Here is a 26,282-nt window from a genome sequence, read left to right as displayed (position 1 = left end):
TCCTCTCCTCAGTATGCAGTGATAGCACCATTGGGTTTGCTGTTACACGTTCTTCTATCTTTTACCCTCATACCCACCTTCTCTGCCCGGTGGCTGGCGTGCATCATGATGACGGGCTGTAGAGACTCTGCCCTTTTATTCTCTCCTGATAGCTCAGGATTGGATCTTCTCTGTTAATATGTGACACATCCTCAGTTCATCCTGGACAGCTCTGCAGAAGAGATAGGTTTTCTTATTCATTCTTCGGATCTTTCTTGAAGACAGAGTAGATTTCCTAAAGATCGAGAGATCAGTAACTCGTTTCAAGACTGTGCCCTTGGGCTGCGATAGACACTTGAGAAATGATTATGGAATGGAAACAAAAAAACATCTGCTTAGGAATGCTAGTTAAAAGTTATTTGAAAGGAGTTTATCTTTCATCAAAGAAATTCTTTACATTTGCCAAATATCACAAATCAGGTTATGACTGTTAAAGGAGACATTATAAAATCATGGAATCAAAGTTTCCCAGAATCATCTAGAGTCATATACCATTAAAGATATACAAAGATTTTAATTATCTTTGTTACTATAATAAAGGAAGTGGAAGGCATGCATTTACTTACAGCAAAAGTAAATTTTAAATTTTGAACTTAAATTAAGTCCACTAAATATAAAAAAAGAGCAATGACACAAAGAAAGAAGAGAAATGTCTTTGTTTTGCTTTTTATTTTTGTTCTTAGTGTCAGAGTTTAGAGTCACCTTTTTTTTTTCTATGAAAACCTAACTCTAATAAACCTGAATGCCTTCCTTCTATTTGGGAATCTATGCTTTATTATTTGCTCAGATTTTGAGGATGTTCTAAAGATTTTTTTTGCTTACTAAAGGTCATTGCATTTTGTTTCTCATTTAAGAAAATCTGTGTTTTAAGTGAACTCACCTCGTTAGCATGGTGTGGTCTTAGTGGCTAATGTTGCTTTTGTGTAATTTGGCGAAATTTCCATTCACACCTGCTTCTTTATTTGCACAAGTTGGCATCACATTTAGGCATCATTAATTACCTCGCCAGTTAGACCAGCACAGTGTTTCACAAGGGAGAAAATCCAGACCACTGAGGTCAGGATTAAATAAGCTGCTTGTTGGCTTGCAGATGCTCAGTTTCATATCAAATCTATAGAGTTAAAATCTGAATTTGGCATAGGAGCCTGCATTATTAATAAAATATACTGTGTGTGCTCTGTATACACCAGAGTATGAAGGCACAGGCCAACTTATGAAGGACATGTCAGGCTAGAACAAATTTGAGTTTTATTTTGAAGGTAATGGCAAGAGAATGAAAGATTTACAAATATAGGTCTTATTTTTATATCTTTCAAGGTAATTTAGGGTTATTGATATAAATTCATTGAATGAGGTATTCATTGTTACTATGACTGAAAAGTCATTGCAAACTTCTGCTTATTCAAATTTGATAAGAGTTTATAATTGTAGTATGTAAACATGAGGAGGGGATTTGTTTTATTTTACGGTAATATGTATCCAAGCACGTATATTGACTGAATGGACAAATTCAAGTAAATCCAAGTAGTTGGTATCTGTTCTTTCTGATCTTACTCCATTAATTAATTGATGTAGTAGAGTATTTCCTTGAACAATACTTTTTCACTTTTCAAAAATTATTTTTTATGAAGTGGGTTTCCAGATACTTGTAGAAATTTCACTCTTTCATTGAAACTGAAAGCTGTTAAGTAGAGTATGCTTAGATTTCTGGGTGTGGGTCTCTCTCGCCCTTCTAAACAGATATATTGGGGTGTAACAGTACAATAAGACTGCACATGTTTAAAGCATACTGTCTGATTAGTTTTGACATATGCATCCAGCTATGAAACCATCACCACAGTCAAAACAATGAGGACATCCATAACCCCATTAAGTGTCTGTGCGCCTTTTGTAACCTACCCCAGGCAACCACTGGTCTGCTTTATGATGCTTCAAATTAGTTTGAAAATGTTATCTGTTTGTATAAAGGAGTACTATATTATGTACATTCTTTTGTCTGACTTCTTTCACTCATTACGATTCTCTTGAGATTCGTCCAGGTTGTTGTGGGTATCCATGCTTCATCTCTTTGTCTTTCTGAGGAATCTTATACTATAGAGCTATACCACGAAACGTTTATCTATTCATCTGTTAGGATTAGGGTTAAGGTTAAGGTCAACATTTGGATTTTTTTTGAGATTAGATTGCTGTGAGTATTTCTTTACAAGTTCTTGCATACATACATTCTTTTATTTCCTTTGGGTCATATAGTAGGGACTTGTTTAATATTTCTTAAAACTGTCAAACTGCTTTCCGAAGTATTTGTACATTGCCAACACTTAGTACAATTAAACTTTTATTTTTAGCTATTAAAATAGGTGTATAGTGAAATGTCATTGTGGCTTTAATTTGCTCTTTGCTAAATACTGATACTGCCCCTCTTTTCATGTGCTTATTTGTGATCTGTGTATCTTCTTTGGTGAAATGTCTGCTCAGATCTTTTTGCTTTTTCCAAATTGGGATGTTTCTCTTCTAATTAAGGAGTTGTAATTATTGTTTTTAAAAAAATACATGAAGTCTTTATTAACTAGGATGTTAAATATACTAAATACAGGTCTGTGTCATGTATAAATGTTATATTTTCTCCTATTTTGTGACTTTTCCATTTTTTATTACTTTCTTTTGGAGAGCTTTTTAAAATTTTGATGGAGTAGTCCAATTTGTTGATTGTTTTCTTTTGTAATTTGGGCCTTTTGTGCCCTGCTTAAACAATCTTTACAACACTCACAGTCAAGTTGCAGCACTAGTTTTCTTCAGGTTGTCTTATGCTGAGATCTGTGATTCCTTAAGTTATTTTTTGTGTATGGTGTGATACAGAGTTTAAGATCATTTGGGATTTTTTCATATGTTTATCTAATCTTTCCACGTCTATTTGTTAGGAAAATTATCCTATGCTCATTGAATTGCTTTGGCAACTTTGTCAAAAATCAATTATATGTGTGAGTCTAATGTATACTCTGTTCTATTGATCCATGTATGTATCAGTCTAGTAGTGACGAACTTTGGCTTTTGTCTGGAAAACTCTGTCTCTCCTTCAGTTCTGAAGGACAGCTTTGCTGGAGTAGAGTGTTCTTGGTTGGCAGTTCTTTTTCTTTCAGCATTTCAGAAAATCATCCCACTCCCTCCTGCCTTGCAAAGTTTCTGCTAAAAAATTCACTGATAGTCTTATGGAGATCCCCTTCTACGTAACAGAATGCTTTTGTCTTGCTGCTTTTGAGATTCTCTTTGTCTTTTATATTTTCTTTTTTTTTTTTTTTAAATTCTCATTCTGTGCATGCATTCTCTCTGACCTCAGTGAGCATCTTTATGACCATTATTTTGAACTCTATATTAGGTAACTCACTTACCTGTATCTCAGTTAAGATAGTTTCTGGTGATTTATCTTGTTCTTTTGTTTGGAACATATTCCCTTATTTTTTTCATTTCCCTAGACTCTTTGTGTTGGTTTCTACACATTAGATAAAACAACCACCTTTTCAGGTCTTGGCAGATTGTCTCATCAGTTAGCCCTGTGCTCCTGGTTGTCTCTCAAACCTTTATGGTTGTCCAATCTGCTATCTTTGTTCTTAGTGGTTCCCGTAGTTGAGGATGTGCCATGACAAGTCACTATCCCAAAAGGACAGCAATCAGCACCTAGATGCCAGCTAATTAGAAGGAGTATCCTCGGACAATGTCTGGGAAAGTATGAAGTTAAGCCCCTTCCAAGGAGAAATTTGAAGATGGGCATTTTTGCCTGCTTCCTTGCAACGAGCCCAGATGTACAGCCACAAGGGTGTGGGAAGGCCAGAGAGTACTCCTGCACCGGGTGAAAGCTGCTTCTTGGTTTGCTGTAGTCATGTGGGACTTGTGAATGCAAGCCCCACTGGATGTCAGAGCTAAGTGATTTGGGGACTCATCCCTCTGGTTGCAGCCATGAAAGTTGTGGCACTAAATATGTGGACAAGTTCCTTTCAGGGAGATACTGACAATTTAGTTTTATTGTTGGGTCACGCCAGAGGGAGGATGCAGGGGAAGTGCACACCAGCTGCCCTGGGCTCTGAGAACTTCAGCCAGCTTCTAGGTGGATGCTGAATTAGAAGTGTCAGCTTATAAAGTATACAGGACAAATCCGTGCTGGACAGGACTGAAAGATGGGCCTTGTCACTTGCTCTTTCTGGGCTGAGCCTTGGGAGGACAGCTGCAGGGAGTGATGTGCACCTGTTAACAACTGCTTCTTGATTTACTACAGTCCTGTGAGCCTGTGGACAGAAGCCCTGTTGGCTTTCAGAGCAGGATTTTTCAGAGTCTCATCCCTCAGGTTGGTGGGGGTCCTTAAAAGTTGGGACACTAGGTTTGCATTCCAAATGCTTTGCTTCTCAGGGAATCTGGGAATTGGGGATTCCCCCCAGTTGTATGGTGCTGTGCCCGAGGCGGGGTTTATGGCAAGACTGTGTATCAGTCTTTCCTGCCCATTTTGGTGTGGGTGTTTTCTCATTCACCCAGTGTGTAGGGGTCACTCAGTGAGGTTCTGAAATTCTCCCAGGAGGAATTGCTCTCGGTATAGTTGTATATTCAGTGCATCTGTGAGTGGAGGGAAGTTCAGAAGCCTCTTATGTCGCCATCTTGGTCATTACCAAACCTACTTGTTCCTGATTGAGCTTTGTTGTTTCGGTCTTTTAAGGGATTTTTTTTTTTTTTTCACTTAATCTAACTGGTCACATTTGCTGTCATAATAGTTGCTCATGACATTTTCCTGTTACCCATTTAATGTCTATAAAAAATGAAGTCATTTCCCTTTTCTCATCCTTAATATTGATATTCTGTATCTTCTCTCTTTTTCCTTGTCTAATTGACTAGACATTGATGAATTTTATTAGTCTTCTGAAAAATAAGAAGCAGATGTTGGTTTCATTAAATATTGATATTATTTTTTGGTTTTAAAGTAAATTGGTTTCTTCTCTATTCTTCATCATTTTCTTTATTTTCTAAGTATAGATAACTGTTAAGTGGCTACAGAAGTAATCCAGTGAGAAGATACAAGGTCTTTGTATAAGATGATGGAGAGTTGGAATCAGATTTCAGAAATACTAAAGAGATAAACTAAGAGATCTTTTTACTGACTGCATTGAGTAGATTGTTAAAAAATAAGATAGACAGTGAATATGCTGTATTTGTGGGGGCACCATTAATTGAGATAATAAATTCAGGAGGAAGTATCAATTTAAGGATGTACATAGTTTTAAAAAATGACATAATTGTATCTGGATATATAGAGATTTGGCCGTCTGTGTGACTTCCATGAATTATAGGCAGTAGGTAATTGTATACATAGATGTGAAAGTCTTTTAAACTGACAACATTTGAAGTGTATAATGTAGAGGAGTTTCACTATGTATGCTTGAAAGTAAGAAATCTTACTCTTTTAAAATATTCATATAATTTTACTCTCAGATTATTTAAATTAATGTGACTTAACACCACTTTGTTTCTGTAATGGTGACCAAAATATAAAAAGAAATACATTTCATCCATTCTATGGTCCTGTGTATTTGCATGGATTTTATTATTGTCTGTAATTTCTTTAAGCATCTTTCCAAAGTATACATATAATGAAGGCTCAGTTTATTTTCTCTCTGCATTAAGAGCATATGTCAGAGAGGATCTAATGTGTTCAGTAGAAAATGGACCAATTTTCAAAAATACGCTATTTCATTTGCAAACATTAGGTTTGCTGCTTTTATTTTTTCAAGGCTGTGGGATGAGCCATAACATTATTTTCAAGTTTTATGCTTTAAAAGGTAGCACATTTCATTTGCTGCAGTGAGAAGATTGGGTTTAAGATTCTTTGATCAGGGATTTACATCTGGTCCTTTCTGTTTTGGATCTAATGCTCTTCAAAGCACTGAGGCTGTCTTTGCTTGCACTGTGGCTTCCCAAAATAATTTTTCTATTTAAAAATTGTTACAAACCTGTTCATTATTCTAAAGAGTAGAGAGATCCACAGTGCAACTATATATCCATCACTCGAACTCAACATTGACCAAGATTTTGTCATGTTTTCTTTACCTGTACATTGAACTTTTCTATTCTTTTTCTTTCTTGCTGAATTATTTTAAACAAATCTCAGACATTATATCATTTCATCCCTAAAAATTGTGGTTATTTTCTTGCATATTGCAATGTCATTATCACAACCAATAACATTAAAAGTAACCTGTTGGTATTGTGTACCCCTGTTCCATAATCAAATGCTGCTGTTTTTCTTTAAAATACCTTTTTACATTTAGTTTGTTTTAGTTGAGATCCAGATGAGGTCCACATATGACACATAGTAATGTGTCCTGTCTCTTTCATTCTAATTCATCTCCCTTCATTTTTCTTTTATCTGTGCCTCTGACTTCTTAAACAAATCACGTTCATTGTCCTTTAGAATGCACCACTTTCTGGATCATTCAGTGCATCTCTTTGTTATATTTAACTTCTCCTCCATATTCTGTACTCCGCATAATTGAACATAAGCTCTAAAGGCCACTTTGCGATTCCTTTCAGGTACCCCACAGGTGACTCTGCGTACCTCATACTCCATCACATCAGGGGTCACATCACATCTGGTCGTTGCCCCTGTGGTGATGTTCGGACAGCCTGATCCCTTCATTTCAAAGTATCTATTGACCTCTCCTCTAATGCTTTCATTTGTTTATAATTATTTCAGAAGAACTTATTCCATTAGGAATGGTGGATTGTGATTTTATAATGTTGGGTCTTCAACATTTATTTAGTTAGAACTTTTCTGTAAAGAAGAACTTGCCTTCATCACCTAGGGGCGCTTACCAGCTTACTGTTGATGAGAATCAGCAATAAACAGTCTATAATAGGAACAGAAAAGAGTTTTATTTGAGCCAAACTGAGGACTGTAACCCAGAAGACAGCCTCTCAGATAGCTCTGAGGAACTGCTTCAGACATCCATGGTTTTCAGCACAGTTTTATATCTTGTCAGAACAAAGAACATGAAACAAGTCACGGATACTTTCCTTCAATGTTTCAAAGGAACAGATCAGCACCTAAACAGCGAGTCAGTGTGGCCTTGGCTGGGAAGGGAGTCTTATCAACCAAGAAGTCTTATCAACAGGCATTGAAGTCCCAGGAAGGGAAGGATTTAATCTTTACTTTCAACAAGGACATTCTTTACTTCTGGTCAATGCACCTGTTTCTTTAATTATTAAAGCAGATGCACAATGTACATTTAGTAGGCCACAAACAGACTTGTTTTAATTAACATAAAGTTCAAGTTAATTCATCTATAAGCCAGAATGACTTCCCCATACCTCAATACATGAAAATTTCTTTCATCATTACCCTGAAATAGAATAAGTATAGGAACGATTGGGCAAATACTCAATTCATTTTTTAATGTAAAGACTTTTGTTTCATTCTTTTGTTTTTAGCTCCATTTACTTTTATCATTTTTCATTATCATTCTCATTAAAATAAAACAAATATGTATTAAATATTTGACATGCGCCAGCTACTATGCAAAGTTGGGGCCACAGAGATTTCATTGGGAAACAGATATACAAGATCAAACCTGGGTCTAAAAGTAGGTTAATCACTGAGCCTGCCTCATTCACAAGTCAGTCTGAGATTAAATCCCTCCCCTCCGTCCCTTGTGGAGGTATAACCTATTGAGAAAAACTAGATTTGCTCTCTGGAATTAGACTGAGAAATGCAGAGAATGAGATGGTTGACAAGAATAGATGTTGAAAGTTTCTAAATTTGGAGATGGCTGTAGTAAGTGATCCAAAATTAAGAGTAAATCAAAATGATGTGTAAATAGAAGCCAGGAGATAAACAGGGTTGAAGGAGAAGAAGGCAGTTATCAGTAAAAGAAGAGGGAGGATGCTTGCACGGAAAGCCGGAAGTGATGAACGTAGCAGAGTCGTGGTAGCAAAGGACTTCTTGACTGAGGATCCTGTGGGCCCTCCCCAAACTGCCTTCAGCTCTGAAAGAGCTTGTTTGTGGTTCCAGGAGGCCTAGCTACAGATCATCGCCCCATCTATTAAACGGAGTTCAGCCTTCTTTGGGTTCTAGTATAGTAAGGCCGTGCAGTTTGGTCTTGTTTCTCCATTGTGCAAAGTATTCTTACAGAAATTACCTTTTAGTTATTTTGAGTTACTTGATTCTGTGATCCATATAACCAAAGTAGAATAACTAACCTGGTGGTATTATGTTACACGGAGCAACACATGTATTCCACTATAGTGGCAGTTAGGTTGGGGCTGAAGTGTAAAGGAATGCTTCAGTTTGAATTGTTAAGATGGAAGCAAATACTGTATTTCCCATGAGCAGTCAGTTTCCCATGAGTCAGTCAGAGCTAGGGTTTATAGTGGGAAGAATGGATAACCAGAAAGTCCAAAAAGCTGGGCTAAAACTACCTGACTAAAAAGCACCCAAAAAAGTCATTTTGAAAATTTTTACTAATATTAATTACAGCCATCTTGAATTTAAAATATAATAGGTGTTTTTCTGCAAATTCCACAAATGATACATTGTCTGGAAAGAATAAGAATATTTTTAAGAGCACAAGGATACTGTTATAAGATTGCTTGCTAAGATTTGTATTAATTCAATCACTCTGAAGATTTAAATTTTTTACCTCCCTGACTGCACATGATAGAGGAAAGAAAGGCACATCTTAGATTTTCAGCATTTATTATGCTTGCCAGATGGTTTATGCACAACTAGATACCTACATGTTATAAATATTATCATCATCATATAGGGAACTATGGGAAATTAACTGCAGCCAAGCAATGTACTAAGTATTTTTACAGTTTAATGTTTGAATCCTAAATGTAGTTATAATGGAGTAAGTACTGTTACTATCGCCAAGTTGCAGATGGTGAAACTGAAGCACGGAGGGTCTAAGTAAATTTCCCAAGATCACACACTTAGTAAGTGGCAGAATCAGAATTCAAGCAACCCCCTGAACTAACAAAAGTGTTCATTGTAGGGGAAAGGTTGGGTAATAAAATGATGGGCATTAATCCTTCAGCTCAACCCAAAGAGTTCTGATGTCTCAGTGATTAGCCTGTATCTGGTCCTGATAAACTTAAAACAGTAATTACTCACCAGAGTTTAAAGTATAAGATATGCCATAGAATGGTACCAGTTGTAGTTATATATAAACCAGTAGACAAACTGTGTGCAATTTGTAATTTATTGTAGGATAAAATGTTAATATGTAGTGTGTACTCACTGGCACCCTCAGGAGAACCACAAAAGAATCTTTTTTTTTTTTTTTTTTTTCAGAATTCACTGTTTTAAAAACTTTGCTTCCCAAGCAATTGTGACACAAAAAAATGGTCAGTTTTCCCATGTGGATTAAGTGCAAGAAGTGTCAGAACCGAGGCCCACATTGAAATAACTCTATAGACTCTAACTCCATACATTTCTCCATTTCTATGTCTAATCTCATTTTATTTTTATACTCTCATTTTCGTTTTGGTTTTTTTTTTTTTAAACACATTTTCTCCGTGGAGGCCCTCTGTGTCCTCTGGCTGAATTTTGAACTGGTTATTCTCTCAGTGGGTTGCAGAGCTGTTCTTTGGAGATAGTGATTGCTACCATTGGTTAGACAGTTTCACTCATTTAGCCTATGTTGATCACTCGGGCAATATGTTACAAATTGGAGACTAGCAATAAATAAGACAGAAAAAAGTTCTATGTTACTTTTGCGGGGAGGGGAGAGGACTTAGATAGTAAGGCGCCTAAACAAACAGATAATAAAATGTTTCAGGTATTGCTAAGTGCAATGGAGAAGGTAAAGCAAGACAGTATGGAAAACAATGACTTGGCAGAGGTGAGGGTGGGGGTGAATGTGTCAATTTCACTGGCTGGGAAAGGACTCTTGGAGAAAGTGACATTGGCATTGAAGCCGGAATGATGAGAGGAAGGCAAACAAAAACAGCTTTGGGACCTATAACCCGGAGAATCAGTAGCAAGTACGAAGTTTCAGGTGTGAAGCCTGGCATGTTGGAGTACCAGAAAGAAAGGCCACGTGGCTGGAGCTTAATCAGTGGGAGGAACAGTAGGAAGAACTGAAGCCATAAAAGTGGATCCTTTATGTATTGGATGGTGCTTCAGACTCCCAGAGCTGACAGGGCAAACTGGCTGAAACACTTCGCTTTCATGTCCATATTTCAGTTGCTGTCGCCTGCTATGTGGCCGATATTTCCTCAGGTTAGAGAGAATGAGTAGCAGAAATATGGGTAGTCAGGTTTTTATTTTTGTTTTTTTACATTATTATTATTATTAAGCAAAAATAATTTTACTAAACACTTAATGGAATTTCTACTATCAAACTCCAAGTTCTACCTCCAAGTTCTCTCCATTTTCCTTTACCCTTAAAATTTAAGACTTAACTGAAGCATTACCTCTTCCAGCGAGTCTCCCCTAGTGCATCCAGGGTTTCTAAGTACCATATTACTGATCATCCATTAGTTACCTTCTATCATTGCATTTATAAAATGGTACTATGAGTATATGCCTATAGACCTGTTTCTTCTACTTTTCTAGGAAGTTTTTGAAGGAAAAGACCACATCTTTTCATCTTTGAATCTTTACCACCTTAGCGTAGTGTCTGATAAAGAGATGATGTTCAGCTCATGTCTTTTGAGTGAGTAATATTTGCCAGTTCCATACTTGTCCTGCCTCAGCCTGTCTCTGGCCAATTACAGATCTTTCTCAGTGATACTCCCTTCTGCCAGCCTAACATGTAATTGAGGCAGAACAATAGATGATTACTTTGGTTTAATAAAATCACATCCAAGCTTGTGATCATAAACGACCTGCTGCAAGCCCATTGTAGGGAACTCTCTCTGAGCAGAAGTTTGAGATTATAACTTTATTGACACCAGACAGGAATGATCACATACTTCATGAGCTTTTTCACTGAACACAGACAGAGGAGGGTGCTGAACCACAGTGAAAGTATTTAAGGGAACTAGTTCTGAGCTATCTCTGTGACCATGTGTCTTCCTGGAGATCCATTCATAATTAGATGGTACACGTGAGAAATAGCTTGGACATAGGTCCTTCTACTGCTGCTTACACAGACAAGATGTTTCATGGGGATCACCATTCAGGCATTAATTTTTCTACTTTTAAGACAAATCTCACTTTCTTATATTTATTTTGTAAGTCATCTTAATATTTTTGAATGAGATGGATACTTAATAAGTAAAAATAAAGAAAAAGGACTGTGTTTTATGTATGCAAAGATAAATGTGACTTGAGTGGCTTAGAAATTTAGCATTTTTGAGTGAGACAGACTGAGCCATGAGACTTAAAAACATTTTACAATATCTTTCAGACTATTTTCCAGTTTTAAAAAACTTGGAGGTAAAACTGAACACATAGGACCATTATCAGGATTTGAGGAGGTAATGTTTATAAAGCACCTAGCCCACTGCATGATTGCCTAGGTGCTCTGCACAGGTCGGTTCCCATCTCTCTTCCACTGCCTCACACTCTCCACGTGAATGTGAGGACTTGCTTTCCCCAGGTCTCTAGCCTGTAAGTGCTGGAGTAGCTTGAGAAACAGTGATCTGCACTCAGTAAATTCCACTTACTGTTCCCCCCACCCAGGCAAGGTGCCCAGTCTTTTTTCAGCTGTTTCTGGCCATCTCCACCTCTTTTGCCACTGCCAGGTGACATTTTCATTGTCTTACAAAATGCTGATTTTAAAAGTTAACCTAGATCCATCCCCAATTTTATTTTTCATATTTAAATTAAATATATATTTAAAGATCCAAGTTCATTAAAATAATGCTTTAAGTTGTAGATGTGAGTAAAGAGAAAATGAGAGTATAAAAGGATGATTGGGTTTATTTCACTATGTTTGTGGGAGGAGGTAATTAAGTATGTATGTATGTATGTATATATTTATGTATTTATTTAATGGAGGTAGTGGGGATTGAACCCAGAACCTTGTGCATACTGAGCATGCACTCCACCATTGAGCTATACCTTCCTCCCTAAAAAGGTGATTGGGTTTAAATGGCATGAGTAATCCACTTGTTATTTGGTACAAGAGAACATAAATACAAAGGAAAAATGATCACCACAGGAAATATTCAATAGATGAGTTCACACTCCAAGTGCTTAAGGTGACTTTCACCCTTAATGCAATAATACGGTATGTTTTAGTTTCCCTTTAATACAGCTTTAACTTGTAATGCTAGTTTGTAATTTACTAGTTGAGTCCTGCTTAATAAAGTTCATTTTTTCAGCTTGCCTCTCCATGGTAATGGCAGTTAATTGCACTAAGGCATGTCAAGTACTCTTAAATGGAGAACACATTAACAAAAGCTGATTTTAAAAAATAATAATATTTAAAAAGCCGAGCAAATGAAATATCTCTTGACTTCTTGCTATGACAATGAAGCTTCACTTGCATACATGATGCTTAGTATACAGGACCATCGCTTACTCATTTGTAACATTGAACACAGTCTTCTTCCAAGACGAACTCTGCATATCAGAATAATACTTCACATTTAATGGATTCTGATTTTATCTGTCGTGACTAATGAATCAGTATTATCAGATTTGTCAGTGGAAGATTGTTTGCCTTATTTTACTAAGAGATTTGCAAGATAATAAATTGGGTTATTAAGTTGTTGTGTCTCACAGGTTTAAAACATTTATGCTTTGTATTAATTGCTGCAAATTAAAAATGAGAGACATTCAAATAATGTTGGAATGGATCAGTTATTTCGTTAAACCTCCTTTTATAAATGATAGACTATGTTAAGCTGTAACTGCTGGGACAGTGAAGTTGTAGAGCTTCACACTCCAGAATTTAATTTGTGTACAACACAACCTCACAAATTCAAACTAGGATGAAGAGGGCCAATTTTGCTTTTAAGATATGAATAATGAAGTGTGAGTAATTAATGCACCATATATTAGATGTGTACTTGTTTTAACTTTTAAGCATATATAGTAATTCCAGTGAGGTAAGGAAATGTCATGGAAAGTTAGAACCTCTTTTAGTACTGTTTGTACCTTAATTTGGAATTAATTTGTAATTAATTATGATACTGTATGAGTTGAGATTTCTGAAGTTTGTGAAGCCAGTGTACTCCTGTGAGTATATAATAATTTCCCTCTGCAATCAAGTTTATTGCTATTAATTTTATTAGCAATTTTTTCCTGAAGATTGAAGACTCACAAATACAAATCTCAACTTCCATTTATTTTCTGTGATTATTTTTTCACATTAAAAATCAATGGAACCTAGTATTTTCTTGTATGTATCACTTATAGTTAGAATTTCATTATCATCAACTGCAAATATTTTACTGAGCGCTCACTATGGGCCAGTGGCTGTACAGAGTATTTATATACGAAATCTCATTTAATCTTCATAACAGCCCTAGAAAGTCCCACAGAGCACAGTTACTATCATTCCCATTTGACAGATGAGGAAATAGAGTTTTAAAGAGATTACTCAGTGTAATCCACTGGGTATATTAGTTGAGTAGCAGAGGAGAAATCAAATCTCTATCTTTTGGATTACGTTGATGTTTAACCACTACATTAAAATTCTGTAGATTGTGCACAGGAAATGGCCAGAACTGTGTTAAATTTCAGAATATAAGCCTCTAGCAAATATGCAGATGGTGCAGACTTCTTAGCCAACCCAAAGAACAGGAAGAGAGATTCACCTGTGGACTGTGTTGGAAGAAAACACTCTCCCTCTTGAATCATGGTTTGAGACTGAGGATGCGGCATGGATATAGCACATAAAATTTGGTGCCAGAGTGAGACTACATATTTGTCTTATCTGTAAAGGAAGTATGAACACAGGGCGAAAAGCACTCTTCTGGGAATATTACTATCTTGTGGCCCCTTGAAAACTGGAAATTTAAAATCTAGCTAGTAGTTACTCAGAACTTGATAAAATCTGTTATGAGAAATACTGGGTGTTTCTCCTCCCACTCCCACAAATTCTGATTTGCTGCTTTTATTGGTTGTATTTTGCTCATAGTCATGAATTTTTCTCCCCATTTTCACTAGGTAGGAGTAAAGAAGTTGCTTCAGAAACTGTTAGCTTTGCAGATGGAGTGACCAGATTATATCTTGGTTTCTGGAATTGTTTAAATCACATGGAGAGGAACTATACACATACATACATACATATATATCACACACACACAAACATACATGGATATACATACATATATACATACACATACATATTAACAGGACTGTGTAAGCACAATAATATTTGTTAGCGAAGAGAGGCTAGATGGAGAATTGTTTTCTAATGCTAGGCAAAACTGGTTAAATAGAAAAAATTCATATTTTTTCATCAGTTTTGAACTGTAAAGCAAATGTCAGTGAAATTAGACTAAATTTTGCGGCAACAGTAAAATTATGGAACTTAGTACAAAAGCATCAGTGCCATCACTCACTATTAAGTGAGCTATGGTTCAGTTTATAGTCAATGTATATTTTTCTTTAGCCTTATCCTTCCCAGCTAATTAATCACTGCTAATTCTGCCTCGAGTACAGCAGAGGGCTTTAGAGGGAGGAGATCCTGAGCTGTGCTTAAAGAAGGAGAGAGAGTAGTTATGTTCAAATGGAAATTGAGGAAGAGAGAGAACACGTAGGGGAAAATGATCAGGAGACATGGGACATCCTATATGTTAAGAAATGCTAAGTAGTCTTGGTGGCTAAAGCATGAAAAGTGTTGGAGAGTAGAGATAGAAGTTAAAGTTGCAGTCAGATTGCCATTGGTTGGGCAAGTCATGTTAATAAGTTGAAACTTCTCTATGCTAATAAATGTGTGACAAGCCATTGATAGTTTTAAAGCAGTGGTTTGAAATATTACAGTCTCGGTTCTTAAAAGATAAATTAGGTGGTAATATAGACAATGAATTGAAAGAGGGAGAAATGGAGGCAAACAGATAAACTGATGACTTAGTTCAGCTCTTGAGGCAAGTGAGGGTAAAGACCTGAACTGGGGATGTGACCGCAGGAGCAGGGCAGGGACAGGCAAATGCCACAGGTCTGTCAAAGGAAGAATGCACAGGAGAGAAGAAAGGAGAAGCTGCTGTGGGTTGTAGAGGTCGGTGACCAAGTCTGCTGTCTGGATTCAGGGCCAACTGGTGAGGTTTTTTATTCACCCAGGATTTATGTAGGAAAGAGCCAGAGAAGTATTTCCAAATGCACCAAAAATACCATAGAAAGGTAGCAAAGTAAAATAAAAACACAGACTGTAGAAGAATGTGTTTAACTACTAAGTAAATAGAGGCTTTGAGTTATTTTTTCTAGCATGAACGTATCTATTATTTCCATAGGTAATAGTTAAAAAAAAAAACAAACATTTGGAACTAGCTTATCATATACAAAATAAGCAAAACATCTAAAACAGATATCAGAATAATATCTCAGACCCCAATAATAGATAGAAGACAATCTATCTTTAAAAATCTGAAAAAAAAAGATAATCATCTTCGGTGTAGAAGTAGAGCTTGGAAAGAAGTAAATCTTGGGATTTAAATTTAAAGATAGACCATTGCATGAAATATGAAGCTAATGATTTTAACTGTAAATATTTTAAGGCAAAATCAATCAGCTTAAAGAACAACAAAAGAATCAGTTGTGAAGACATTTTCAATGCTTGGGAATGTCTCTTATTGTCATAAGAAAAAGAATGAAAAAGAAATATATATGGTCAAGAAGCATAAGATCTATTTGTGATTCTATCTTTGATTTATTTCATGTTTTAGGACATATTTCCTAATCTCTAACTTTCCTAAGTCTAAAAGGAGAGTAATCAAAGTCATCTTTATGTCTATTCTAAGTATCCAAAAAGCTGAATATTTGTTGCTTCTTTATTGCAGAGATCATGAGTTTTGGAAAAACAGCTCAGGGCTCTAATTCTGACCACCAAGTCCTCATTTATAAAATGAGAACAGTAACAACCAAATAGGAATTTTGTGAGAAACTAATGTTATACATGTTTTAAAAAAAATGCATAGTATACAGAACAGTTCCCATTGATTTTATTTCAAAAATTTATTTAAATTTTTATCTTTCTTAAAATAATCATATTCAACCTCACAGGACTATTTAAAGTAGAAGATGACAGTTCTAATGTTTATGCATCATTTTTGTGAAGAAAATAAATAAAAACCAAAAATAAAACTCCCTCCCCTGAGCCTTACAAATTTTCAGTAGTTGGGTGTTACTTTTTTCCAGCTCTTGTTTTCTGCACATGTAAGTTTAGAAATTCATTTAATAATTTTTTTTACAAAATATAAGATCATGATACGTACAATAATCTGTAATTTGTTTACATAAAACTGCCTGATAGGCATCTTTTCATGTCAATTCAGCAGATCTACCTTGTCCTTTTTAGTAGTTGCTTATTATTCTGTAGTTTGGTGTAACGTCATGATGCTGCAGTCCGTGGAGGGGACTCCTGAGGCACAGGAGAGGGAATGGAAATAACATAGTTATTGGAAGAATAAGAACCAGAAGCCTGTAGAGGGTCATCAGATTACTTGGAAATCAGCTTCATACAGGTCCTGAATTTTGATCAATTTGTTATTGTTGTTTTCTAGCCTGGAGTGTTTTTAGTAAAAAATTTTTACTATTATTTTAATTGAAATACCCTTGATTATTAAAGAGGTGAGCATCTCTTGTCTATGTTTACTAGGCTTTTGTGGTTTTTTAGATTGTTCATCTTAGCCATTTTTTCCCTAATATTTCTCTTTTTCCTATACATTTGTAACAATTCTTTTCATATTTATAATAGTATCCCTTTGCCTTTTATATATCTGGTGTATATTTTCTGGTGTGTTATTTCTATTTTAAATGGTTGTTTGGTTTTGGCTTAGGTTTTGGTTAAATCATCAACAGTAGTGATGAAAACCCTTAAACCTGAGTTTTTCAGGAATGAAAACCACATTGACATTGCTTATGCAACTGAGAAAATCCTGACGCTGATACCTTAGTTTTAGATTCTGTGTTCTGAAGTTATCTGACTTGTAGAGTCTAGATTAAAGAAAAAATGTTTTAAAAGTCACTTTGAGAGTCTTTTCTTATGGTAATTACAACCATTTACAGGGGTGCATAGCTTATCTCTTTCAGCAGTTATTCTTTATTCTCCTTGAAAAGTTCATACAAATCTTACTTTCTTCAAATAACTTCTGTGAATGACTGTGCCAGTATATTCTTCTGCATCATACACTCTTAGCTGCTGTGTTTAGTAATTTGACTTAGTGGTATAATATGCCCCTCTCCACTGCAACCCGTGTTTCTTTTTTTTTAATTGAGGTATAGTTGATTTACAGTATTGTTTCAGGTGTACAGCAAAGTGATTCTGTTATATATCTTCTTTTTTAGATTCTTTTCCAGTATAGGTTATTACAAGATATTGAATATAGTTCCATGGGCTGTTCAATGACTCCTTGTTGTTTAGCTATTTTATATAGTAGTGACCCATGTTTCTTAAAGTCACATCAACCCAAGTGTCAACAGTAGAACCAAGAGCAGCAGCCACTAGGGTATCACTGACTCTTTGCTCTTGCCCTTTGGTCCAGCCCCTCTGTATCCTCCCAGCCACAGATGATGTTCTTCATCTTCCTTTTCTCTTTATTATCCATGTTTCTGTGCCCCATGTTGCTCTTTTTCTGCCCCTCTTTGATATCACGGCAGTCACCGTCCCTGACAGCGCACACCAAGTTTCCTGTCACTGACAGCGCTCGATACCAAAAGTTCTGACACCTCGTTTGCCACACTTGGTCATGCCACTGCTTCGCATTTCTGTACAGGCTGCAGGAGTCAGCCTCCACTGAGAAGCAGCTGCTGTCACAGCCCCTGAGAACCGGAGAGGAGGAGTTGTTGCTTTTCCAAACCCTTTATAAACCACATCCACTGTTTTCCAGTCAGCTCTGTCACTCTACCCTCCAGTTTTCCTCAGGGGAGTTCTCTCTCCCGCTTGGTCTCTCTCGCTCCCCCCCACCCCCCGCCGGTTTTCCTCATGGGAACACACACACACACACACACACACACACCTTTCTTATTCCCATGCATTTCTTTATATTTTTTATGATAGATGAATGTATTTACTAGACAAGTGTGTCAGATCTGTTCTGACCATCTCCCCTAGAAGCATCAACTGATTTGCCTGGAGACAGAGGCAGAGAGCCTAAGAAAGTAGCAGTTGAAAACTGAGAAAGCTGAACATGGGAACAGGAGAATAATTAGAAATAAGGCTGTACAAAGTAGTGGGTCCTGGTGAGCACCCCAAGCATACAGCTGGGGCGTGAAGGAATGTCCTAGGAGTCCGTGTGACTAAAATATTGACCTGCTTTGAGTAAGTTCAGTCTTTAATCAGATTGAAGTCATTTCTCATAACTCTAAAACACTATTTCCAGGAGAAAAATAACTCCTTTCTGAAAGAATACTAATATCACCCAGAGACTCAAATTGTATATATTCCTTTTATACAACAAATTCTTTCAATCAAAAATAAGTACACATAATAAGAGTTTAATATAATAGAATCTAGAAATACAGGTATTATAATAACTGTGATTCATATATTTAAGAAATTAAATTAAAAAATGGAAAAACAATAGTGAATTCAAAACTGGCAAAAGGATCAAATGGAAATTCTAGAAATAAAAATTACAACAAATGTAATTAATAACTCAGTATATGGATTTAATAGTTTGTCAGATAAAACTGGAGAATTAGTAAATATGAAGCTAGTCCAGAAAAAAATATCCAGAAGAAAGTTCAAGGAGACAAGAGATAGAAAATCAAGATTATTAACCAAAATTAACTATACACTGGGGTGTAAAGTGAGTCTCAACAAATTTCAAAATGATGAAATCATTGATTTTTTTTTTACATGTTGTGAAGTGTAGGTTGAAGTTTACTTACTTAATTTTTTTGCATATGGATATCCCCCAACTACTCTAGCAGAATGTATTGAAAAGACTTGTTTCTCTGCTGAATTAATATAACATCTTATTGAAAATTAATTTTGTATTTCAAGATATACTTATTTACTATAATTTCATAGTAAGCTATGAAGATAGGTGATGTAAATCCTTCAGCTATTTTAAGAAACATAATTTTTACTCTTCAAGTTCTTCTGCTTAACCATGTAAATTTTAGAATGAATTGGCAATTTCTACCAAAAAAAAAAAAAATCTGCAGGAATTCTGGGTGAGATTGCATTGAATCTAAAAATCAATTTGGAAAAAATTAACATTCTAATGACATTAAGTGTACCAGTTCATGAATACAGTATATTTCTCCACTGATTTAGGTTTTATTTGATGTTTCTCCTCAGTACTTTGCAGTTTTCTTCATATAAATCTTGTACATATTTTCTTAGATCTATACATAAGTATTTTATAACTTTGGTGCTATTGTAAATGCTACTATTATTTTAATTTCAGTTTCCAATAGTTCATTGCTAAAATACAGAAATACAATGATTTTGTATCTTGACTTTGCATTCTGTGACCTTGCTTGACTTTTTTGGTAGCTTTTTTTGTAGTTTTTTGGAGATTTCCTATATGGCTGATCATGTTGTCTGCAAATGGAGAGTTTTGTTTCTTCTTTTGCTATCTATGTGCCTCTTCCTTTTCTTGCCCGTTTGCAGTTTTTCAGAACTCCAGTACAGTGTTTTAATGGGAGTAGTGAGAGTAAATATCATCGCCTTAATCATTATCTTAGTATGTTGTTAGCTGTAGGTTTTTGGAGATTCTGTTTATAAGGTTAAGAAAGTTCCCTTTAATTCCTAGTTTTCATGTTTTTTAATCGTTAACAAATGTTGAGGTTTGCAAATACCTTTTCTGCATCTTTTGAGATGATAAAGTTTTTCTCTTTAGTCTGTTGATATGGTAAATTACATTGATTTATTTTGGGATTTTGAACCCACGTTGTATTTCTGGGAAAAGCCTCTTGATCACAATGTATTATCCTTTGTATACATTGCAGAATGGAATTTGTCACTCTTTGTTGAAAATTTTTATGTCTATTTTTATGAGAGATAATGATTTTTAGTTTACTTTTTTATATACTGTCTTTGTTTTTAGTATCAGGGCACCGAGAACTGATTAATACATTCTTTATTCTTGATTCCAAAAAATTAAAATAAACAATTTCCTCACTGTATGAGCTTAAACACTCTAATTATATTTCTTACAATTTTGTTGTTGTGTATCTGTTACATAAAAATCAATATACTACAAACTGTGGGATATTTGTCACTATCAACGAATGAAACCTTTTGGAATAAATTACTTGCCTAACTTTTATATCAATAGAGTAGAATTTATTGTTGAAAAGTAATTTTGTATCTATCCAGGTTGTATTAATTTCTTGATCATAGTGTTCTGAGTTTAAACACTTAATAAATGTACATCAGTATTTAAGTTTGAAAATATCAGTCGACTTTATTAGATAAATTGATTGAAGTCAGTAAGGGATATTTGATGAAACATCTTGCTTTGGTGAAAAGTTGGGCTGGAATAGTTTTACATATTATCCGTGGTCTTTTCTTTGAGGTTATAGTGAGGTCATATTTACTTAAGTTACCCTTTCTTTCAATTCAGGATTATATTACTTTTTTAATTTAGTTTCAAAGATATAAATGAATGTGAGAGCTATTTTTGTTACTTTATACATGTATATGTTTCCTCAATAGTTATTATTTTTGCATGTATGTCTATAAACATATATCTGCATGCATTTTATAAATAATATACACTCGTAAGAACAGAAAATACTCTGTCTTACATACTGGCATGAAGTGAGTGTTTACAGTGAAAAACACTGAATGAAATTGTTTTCACTGGGCCTATGTTACTATAAGCCTTATCATGAGATTCAAAACACACACAAACAGGATACATATTCAGCAGCAGTAGGAATCCTGTCTTTAGCTTTAGCGTGTTTGATATAAAAACCCCAGCCTGCCTGTTCTAGAGTTTAATGGGTCCACCCTAGGCCATTTTACAGGAGGAGTGAGGAATCTTTCTTGAAATAACTCACTCTAAGCAAACAGAGAATGGAAGCACTCAGGCTTGTTCCAAGAAAAATGGCTCCCAGGTGAGTGTGAGGTTGGTTTCCTGTTATTATATGGTACCTTCTCCTCATATTCATCTGGCCTGTCCTCAGATTGAGACATAGGAAGAAAAAGTGTTTGATAAAACTCAAGGGGCTTTTTAGACACACACAAACACACAGCATATGACACCCATCTGGAGTCCTCAGCACCATTATGTTGATACCAATGTGATGAAGTCTGTTTTCCTTCCACCCAGTCATTGTTTTTATCACTGCATTCTGCTGTGTAGCTTTTTCTCTATCTATGACATTTTATACAGCAAAATCTCATAAATAAAAGTACTTATGAACTATATGATCACTACTGTGGTATACGCAGAATGTGAAGTGTTTTGGTTTTTTAGGCACATTCTTCTCTTTGATGCAGTAACATCTGTGTTTGGTTTTAGGTTTCCTCAAGAACTGAACATGGGAAAAATTAGTGCTGAAATTATGTGGACCCTTTTTGCTCAGGATATGAAATACGCACTTGAAGGTAATTACAGATATCTTACTTACTACAATGCGCTTCTTAGTTAAATCCTGATTTTGTGTTTTTAGTTTTAAGTGTAAGGAATTGATGCATCAAAACATAGATTGTTGTGATCAGTTGAGTTCTAAAACTTATTTCCACATTGTAGAAAGATAAAGATCTCAAAGTATTTAAGAGCCCTAAAGAAATACATTTTTAATCAGACGGTTTAAATTGCGTGATAATGGTGCGTATTTCATTTGTAGGATAAGGCTTGGAAGCAGGAATACTTTATGGCATAAATCAGACCATTTTGAGAGGACAGATGGGTGATACTAGTTCAGATGTTTGTCTGCATAAACTTTGACCTGGTATTCAATGCCTAGTTAAAATCTGGCCAAAGCGTGTGCAAGGACAGTGGCAAGGCTCTTCACCAGAAACTCCACTTTCAATAAACCTAAATCATAGAATGTAAAGCAAGGGAAATACAGCTTTCAGCTGAAAAACTATGAATTTCTTTGATCACTCACTTGGTGTTTAGAGTTAGTGGTAGAATCATTAACTAGCCTAGGGTTCCTTCTCCAGGAACTTAACAGTCTGGTAGAAAGTTTTCTCTGCAGTTATTCAACAAATATATATCGAGCCTCTGCTTAACTGCCCTTGACTGCACTCAGTGTGGAGGACACAACAGTGAACAAGATAGCCCTCAACAAGATTCTGGGGGGTAGCTGCAAGGCTGCGGACGATGGCAATGTGGGGTGGTCAGGGCTGACGATGACGGTGTGTCTAGAGGTGAAGCACATAAGTCAGCCCTGGGACAAAAGGGCAGGTGGGCCTTCTGGGGGAACTTCCTCTGAGGAAGTATGATCTTGACAAAGACCAGACGTGTAAGTTGAAGTTGGCTTTGGAAAGAGATGAGCAAGAAGTATCTCCGTCTTGTTGTAGTCAAGGACGGAGCATTGGCAAGTAGAGTGCGCACAGGGTGCATTCGAGAACAGAGAACTCAGCAGGCCCTGTGAGCAAGTGCTAGCAGGAAATGAGGCTGGCAAACTGGCAGGGACCAGCTGGCAGTGCCTCAGGGCCGTGGTGAGGAGTTTGACTCTCTGCTAAGAGAAACGAGAGGTGATAAAGGGATTTCAGCAGGGACATTTCCTGCTCAGATTTGCAACTTGGAAAAGCATTGTGACTGCAGTGTGGAAGGTCGATTGGCAGAATATGACTGGTTCAGAGTTCGTGCTCTTTTTGCCACTGTTTTTTTTTTTTTTTAGCATCACTTAAATGTGAGCTCACTGCTGGGGCACATAGAGGGAACCTACAGTGCTTGTCCTTATTTGAAAAAGAAGGCAGGCATTCGATTTTAATACCTGGTTTTCTGGTAAAGTCTAGGTCTCCTACCTAATTAGCTAAATTCACTTTATCCCTGAGATTACTCTAGAACGTGCTCGGAGATGCAAACTCCTTATTCTGCAATAAAGTGTTCCTTGTCCCTTATGTTAATCAGTCCTGCTTTCTGTACCTCTGCTTCCTACTAGGCACATCCTTTTATCCCACCCCGCTTCAGCTGTCTCTTTGGGACCCAAAATGTCTCTTAAGTCAGACAGGAACCACCAGTCCAATAGGCCAGTAAGTGCCTTCAAATAGCGTTTACTCCCCTAGTCTTCTGCCCCTTCCTCCCTCTCCTAGACTATCAATCATCTCGAACTTTTTGGAATATAGAATTTTTAATCTTCCCTGTCAAAACCCGCTTCTTGCCTCCCGCCTCCCTGTTGCAATTACTGGCCCTGCATTCATCCAGTTACTAAAATCAAACATAGAAGATTCCTGTGGATTCCTTTATTTTCCTCAGCACACTGAAAGTTCGTTCCTGCCTTCGGGCTTTTTCTGCCAGCAGGTCTCCTGGATTTCTTTCCCACCAGTCTTCCCAAGCAGCCCTGTAGGGCTCCCTTAACGACAGACACCTCCTCAGGATCTAAAGTCACCTGCATGAATAACCTTATTTTAATCCTCTGCATAGCAACTTGTTACCAGCTTTTAGTTCTTTGCTTACTGAGGCTTACTTCTTACCTGCCTTCCTTACTACAATGTATATTTCTTGGCTGTGATATTTATCAACGTGTCTGTATTGCCTAGAATGACGCCTAGAAAATAGGGGCTACCTAATAGCTATGTGCAGAATCAGCAAACACTTTACCGGGTAAACCCCCACTCAGTGGAGCGTTAGGAAGGGCAGGGGAGATTTCCATTTGTGATCTTTTTTCTACGTGATCTTGAGAGCATTCTAAGAGGTCAGCAGCTTTGTGTTTCATTGTCATCACCTGAAAAATAAAAAGTTCACACTGGATCCGAGGCCTGGGCAGTGGGCAGAGGGACTCCTGCTCACATTTCAGAGGACCTTGACTGTTCAGGACCCATCCATACATTTTGTGTGGGCAGGGCCTCTATCTTTATGTTCATGACAACATTTATGCAACCATTGGCTATTTTATTTTTATGCTACCTTTGGTTTAAAAAATTAGTAGTAATTTTAAACAACTAAGTATAATATTTATGTTAAATGTAAATCTGGAAAACTTAATGTTTGTTTGAAACAACAATGAATGCTACACATAAAGCACTATAACTTTGCTTGGAGGTTTATTGATTAAAGGTTAATAACTATACAAAAATAATATCCCAAAACACTGGGATTGCGTTATCAAATATCAGGTCCAAGATCAAGGGTAATTAATAATTTTGTGATTATCTTAGGGTTTTTTTTGGAGACAAGAATCTTTTCCTTAACACAGTGTTTTTATTTGTTCTACTTTTTAAATAGCAGCCTAATTGAGATATTATTCACAGATTATTCAGCACACCTCCTTAAAGTGTACCGTTCACTAGTTGGCACACTCACACGTTTCCAGGAAGGCGTGATGGAGTACGGGAGTAACTTGGATTGCAGTCCGTGGCTTAGGTATCTTCCTCTACACCAGATGAGAAGGCTTTTGAGTGCAAAGATAGTCTCTATCATCTTTGTATTCACTGAATCTTAATAGACACTCAGTATGTATTAGTTCATTTGAATCGAATTGCAAATGGGACAGCCCTCTACAAAGAATCTTGGAGACAAGTTCAGAAGCTTACTATGTTGAAACTAAGCAGTGGTAATGTTGCGAGTTGGGGGACAGCAAGAGATCTGAGTCTGGGAAACCCAAATTCTGGAAGCTTTATCACTTAGGAGCTGCATTGGCTTGTACAAGTAATGTATAATGACTCTAAACTTTAGTTGTCCTTCAAAAAAAAAAATCTGGTAGGAGTTCCCAGGTTGGTGTGACGGTTACTCGGTACCTTAAACATACTTTGCAAACTCTCACATGCTGTGCTAATGGGAGGAGACTGTTACTATATAAAGGGAGAGATCTGTCCAAGTCTCAAAACAGTCTCCTTGAGGGGTCATTTAAGGTTTCAAACTCCTAGGAGATTGTTTACAAATGCACATTCATCTGTTCACTGCCTCTCCTCCTTGCCTCCCACCGCTTGAGTCTAATCAGTGGCTTTGTCCCATACCCTTTTTTAAAAATGTAGCATGAATAATAATTCTTAGAGAAAATGAGGACTAGGAATACCTCACAGAGTAGAGGGCATGCATTTAAAAACGTTCCTCTGGCAGGCTCTTGTGCACATGGTAGCAATGTTCTTACTCTCCCTATTTGCTTCATAGAATGTTGTTAAAATTAATTGACTGTGGAGTAGTGCCTCGGGCTGTTGACCTAGAAAGACTCTGTGTTGTTATATAATTTGGGTTACGTAGTTCATCTGCTGATTAAAGCATCTGAGCCCAAGTTGTAAGCAACCTCTGATGAAGTCAGGTCAACAGAGATGAGCTGGTTAGAATTTATGGACTTAAGGCTTTTTGATGGAGCTTTTTGCTTTTCTCCATGAACTCATCATCTGCTACAAAAAGAATAATCTAATTTAAAAGCAAAATAACTTTTCCCTACACTTCACTCAGTCTCCATGAGCCATCTTATTTTGTTTTCATATTTGACATTAATCACTCTATAAGTTTGATAAACAGTAATTGATTCAGTCACTATGGTGATGACTTACTGAATGAACCAGAATGAATTGTTTTACAGATGAAAAAAAAAAGTATTTTCTGTGAAAAAGGTAGTGTAGGAAGAAAAGTCTCTGATGAAATGCTTTATTTTTTGGTGAAATAGAGGTGATTTTGCAGAATTTTTTCTAAAGTCGTTCCAAAGACGTTTATAGTCTACCCTGGCTGGCACCAATACAGATCTGTCTGTGAATTCAGGCTCTGCTACTTTCCATTTACTTACTAGCTATGGCTTTGGACAATTTATTAAACTTAGCCCCAGTTTCCCTATTTTCAAACTAGGGACAAAAATACCTACCTTTATAAGGTTGTTTTAAGGAGAAAGAAAGAGATATATAGATATGAGGGCAAGATGGGGGATAGTTTCCTAGTATGTAATACTCAAATATTAGCCATTATCACAATCTTGAGGATTATAATTTAGTAAACAAGAGCTTGGAGACAATTTATAATAACCACCAGAATGTCTAGATGCCTCTAAGTGACTGAAATGCTTAATTGGTAATTACAGT

The 26,282-nt window shown here is 36.3% G+C and overlaps 1 protein-coding gene across 1 annotated transcript in view; it reads left to right on the top strand.

The window, feature by feature from the left end:
• UNC13C (unc-13 homolog C) overlaps positions 1-26,282 on the top strand; it is a 638,789-nt gene that overhangs the window by 464,249 nt on the left and 148,258 nt on the right. The window contains exon 27 of the mRNA XM_032481154.1: positions 21,613-21,698. Coding sequence (XP_032337045.1) covers positions 21,613-21,698 — 86 coding nt within the window. The remainder of the gene's footprint in view (positions 1-21,612; positions 21,699-26,282) is intronic.

This window comes from Camelus ferus, chromosome 6 (genome assembly GCF_009834535.1).
Source record: "Camelus ferus isolate YT-003-E chromosome 6, BCGSAC_Cfer_1.0, whole genome shotgun sequence".
NCBI lineage: Eukaryota > Metazoa > Chordata > Mammalia > Artiodactyla > Camelidae > Camelus > Camelus ferus.
Note: the sequence above shows the minus strand (reverse complement) of the source record. Positions and strands in the feature narration are given on the sequence as shown.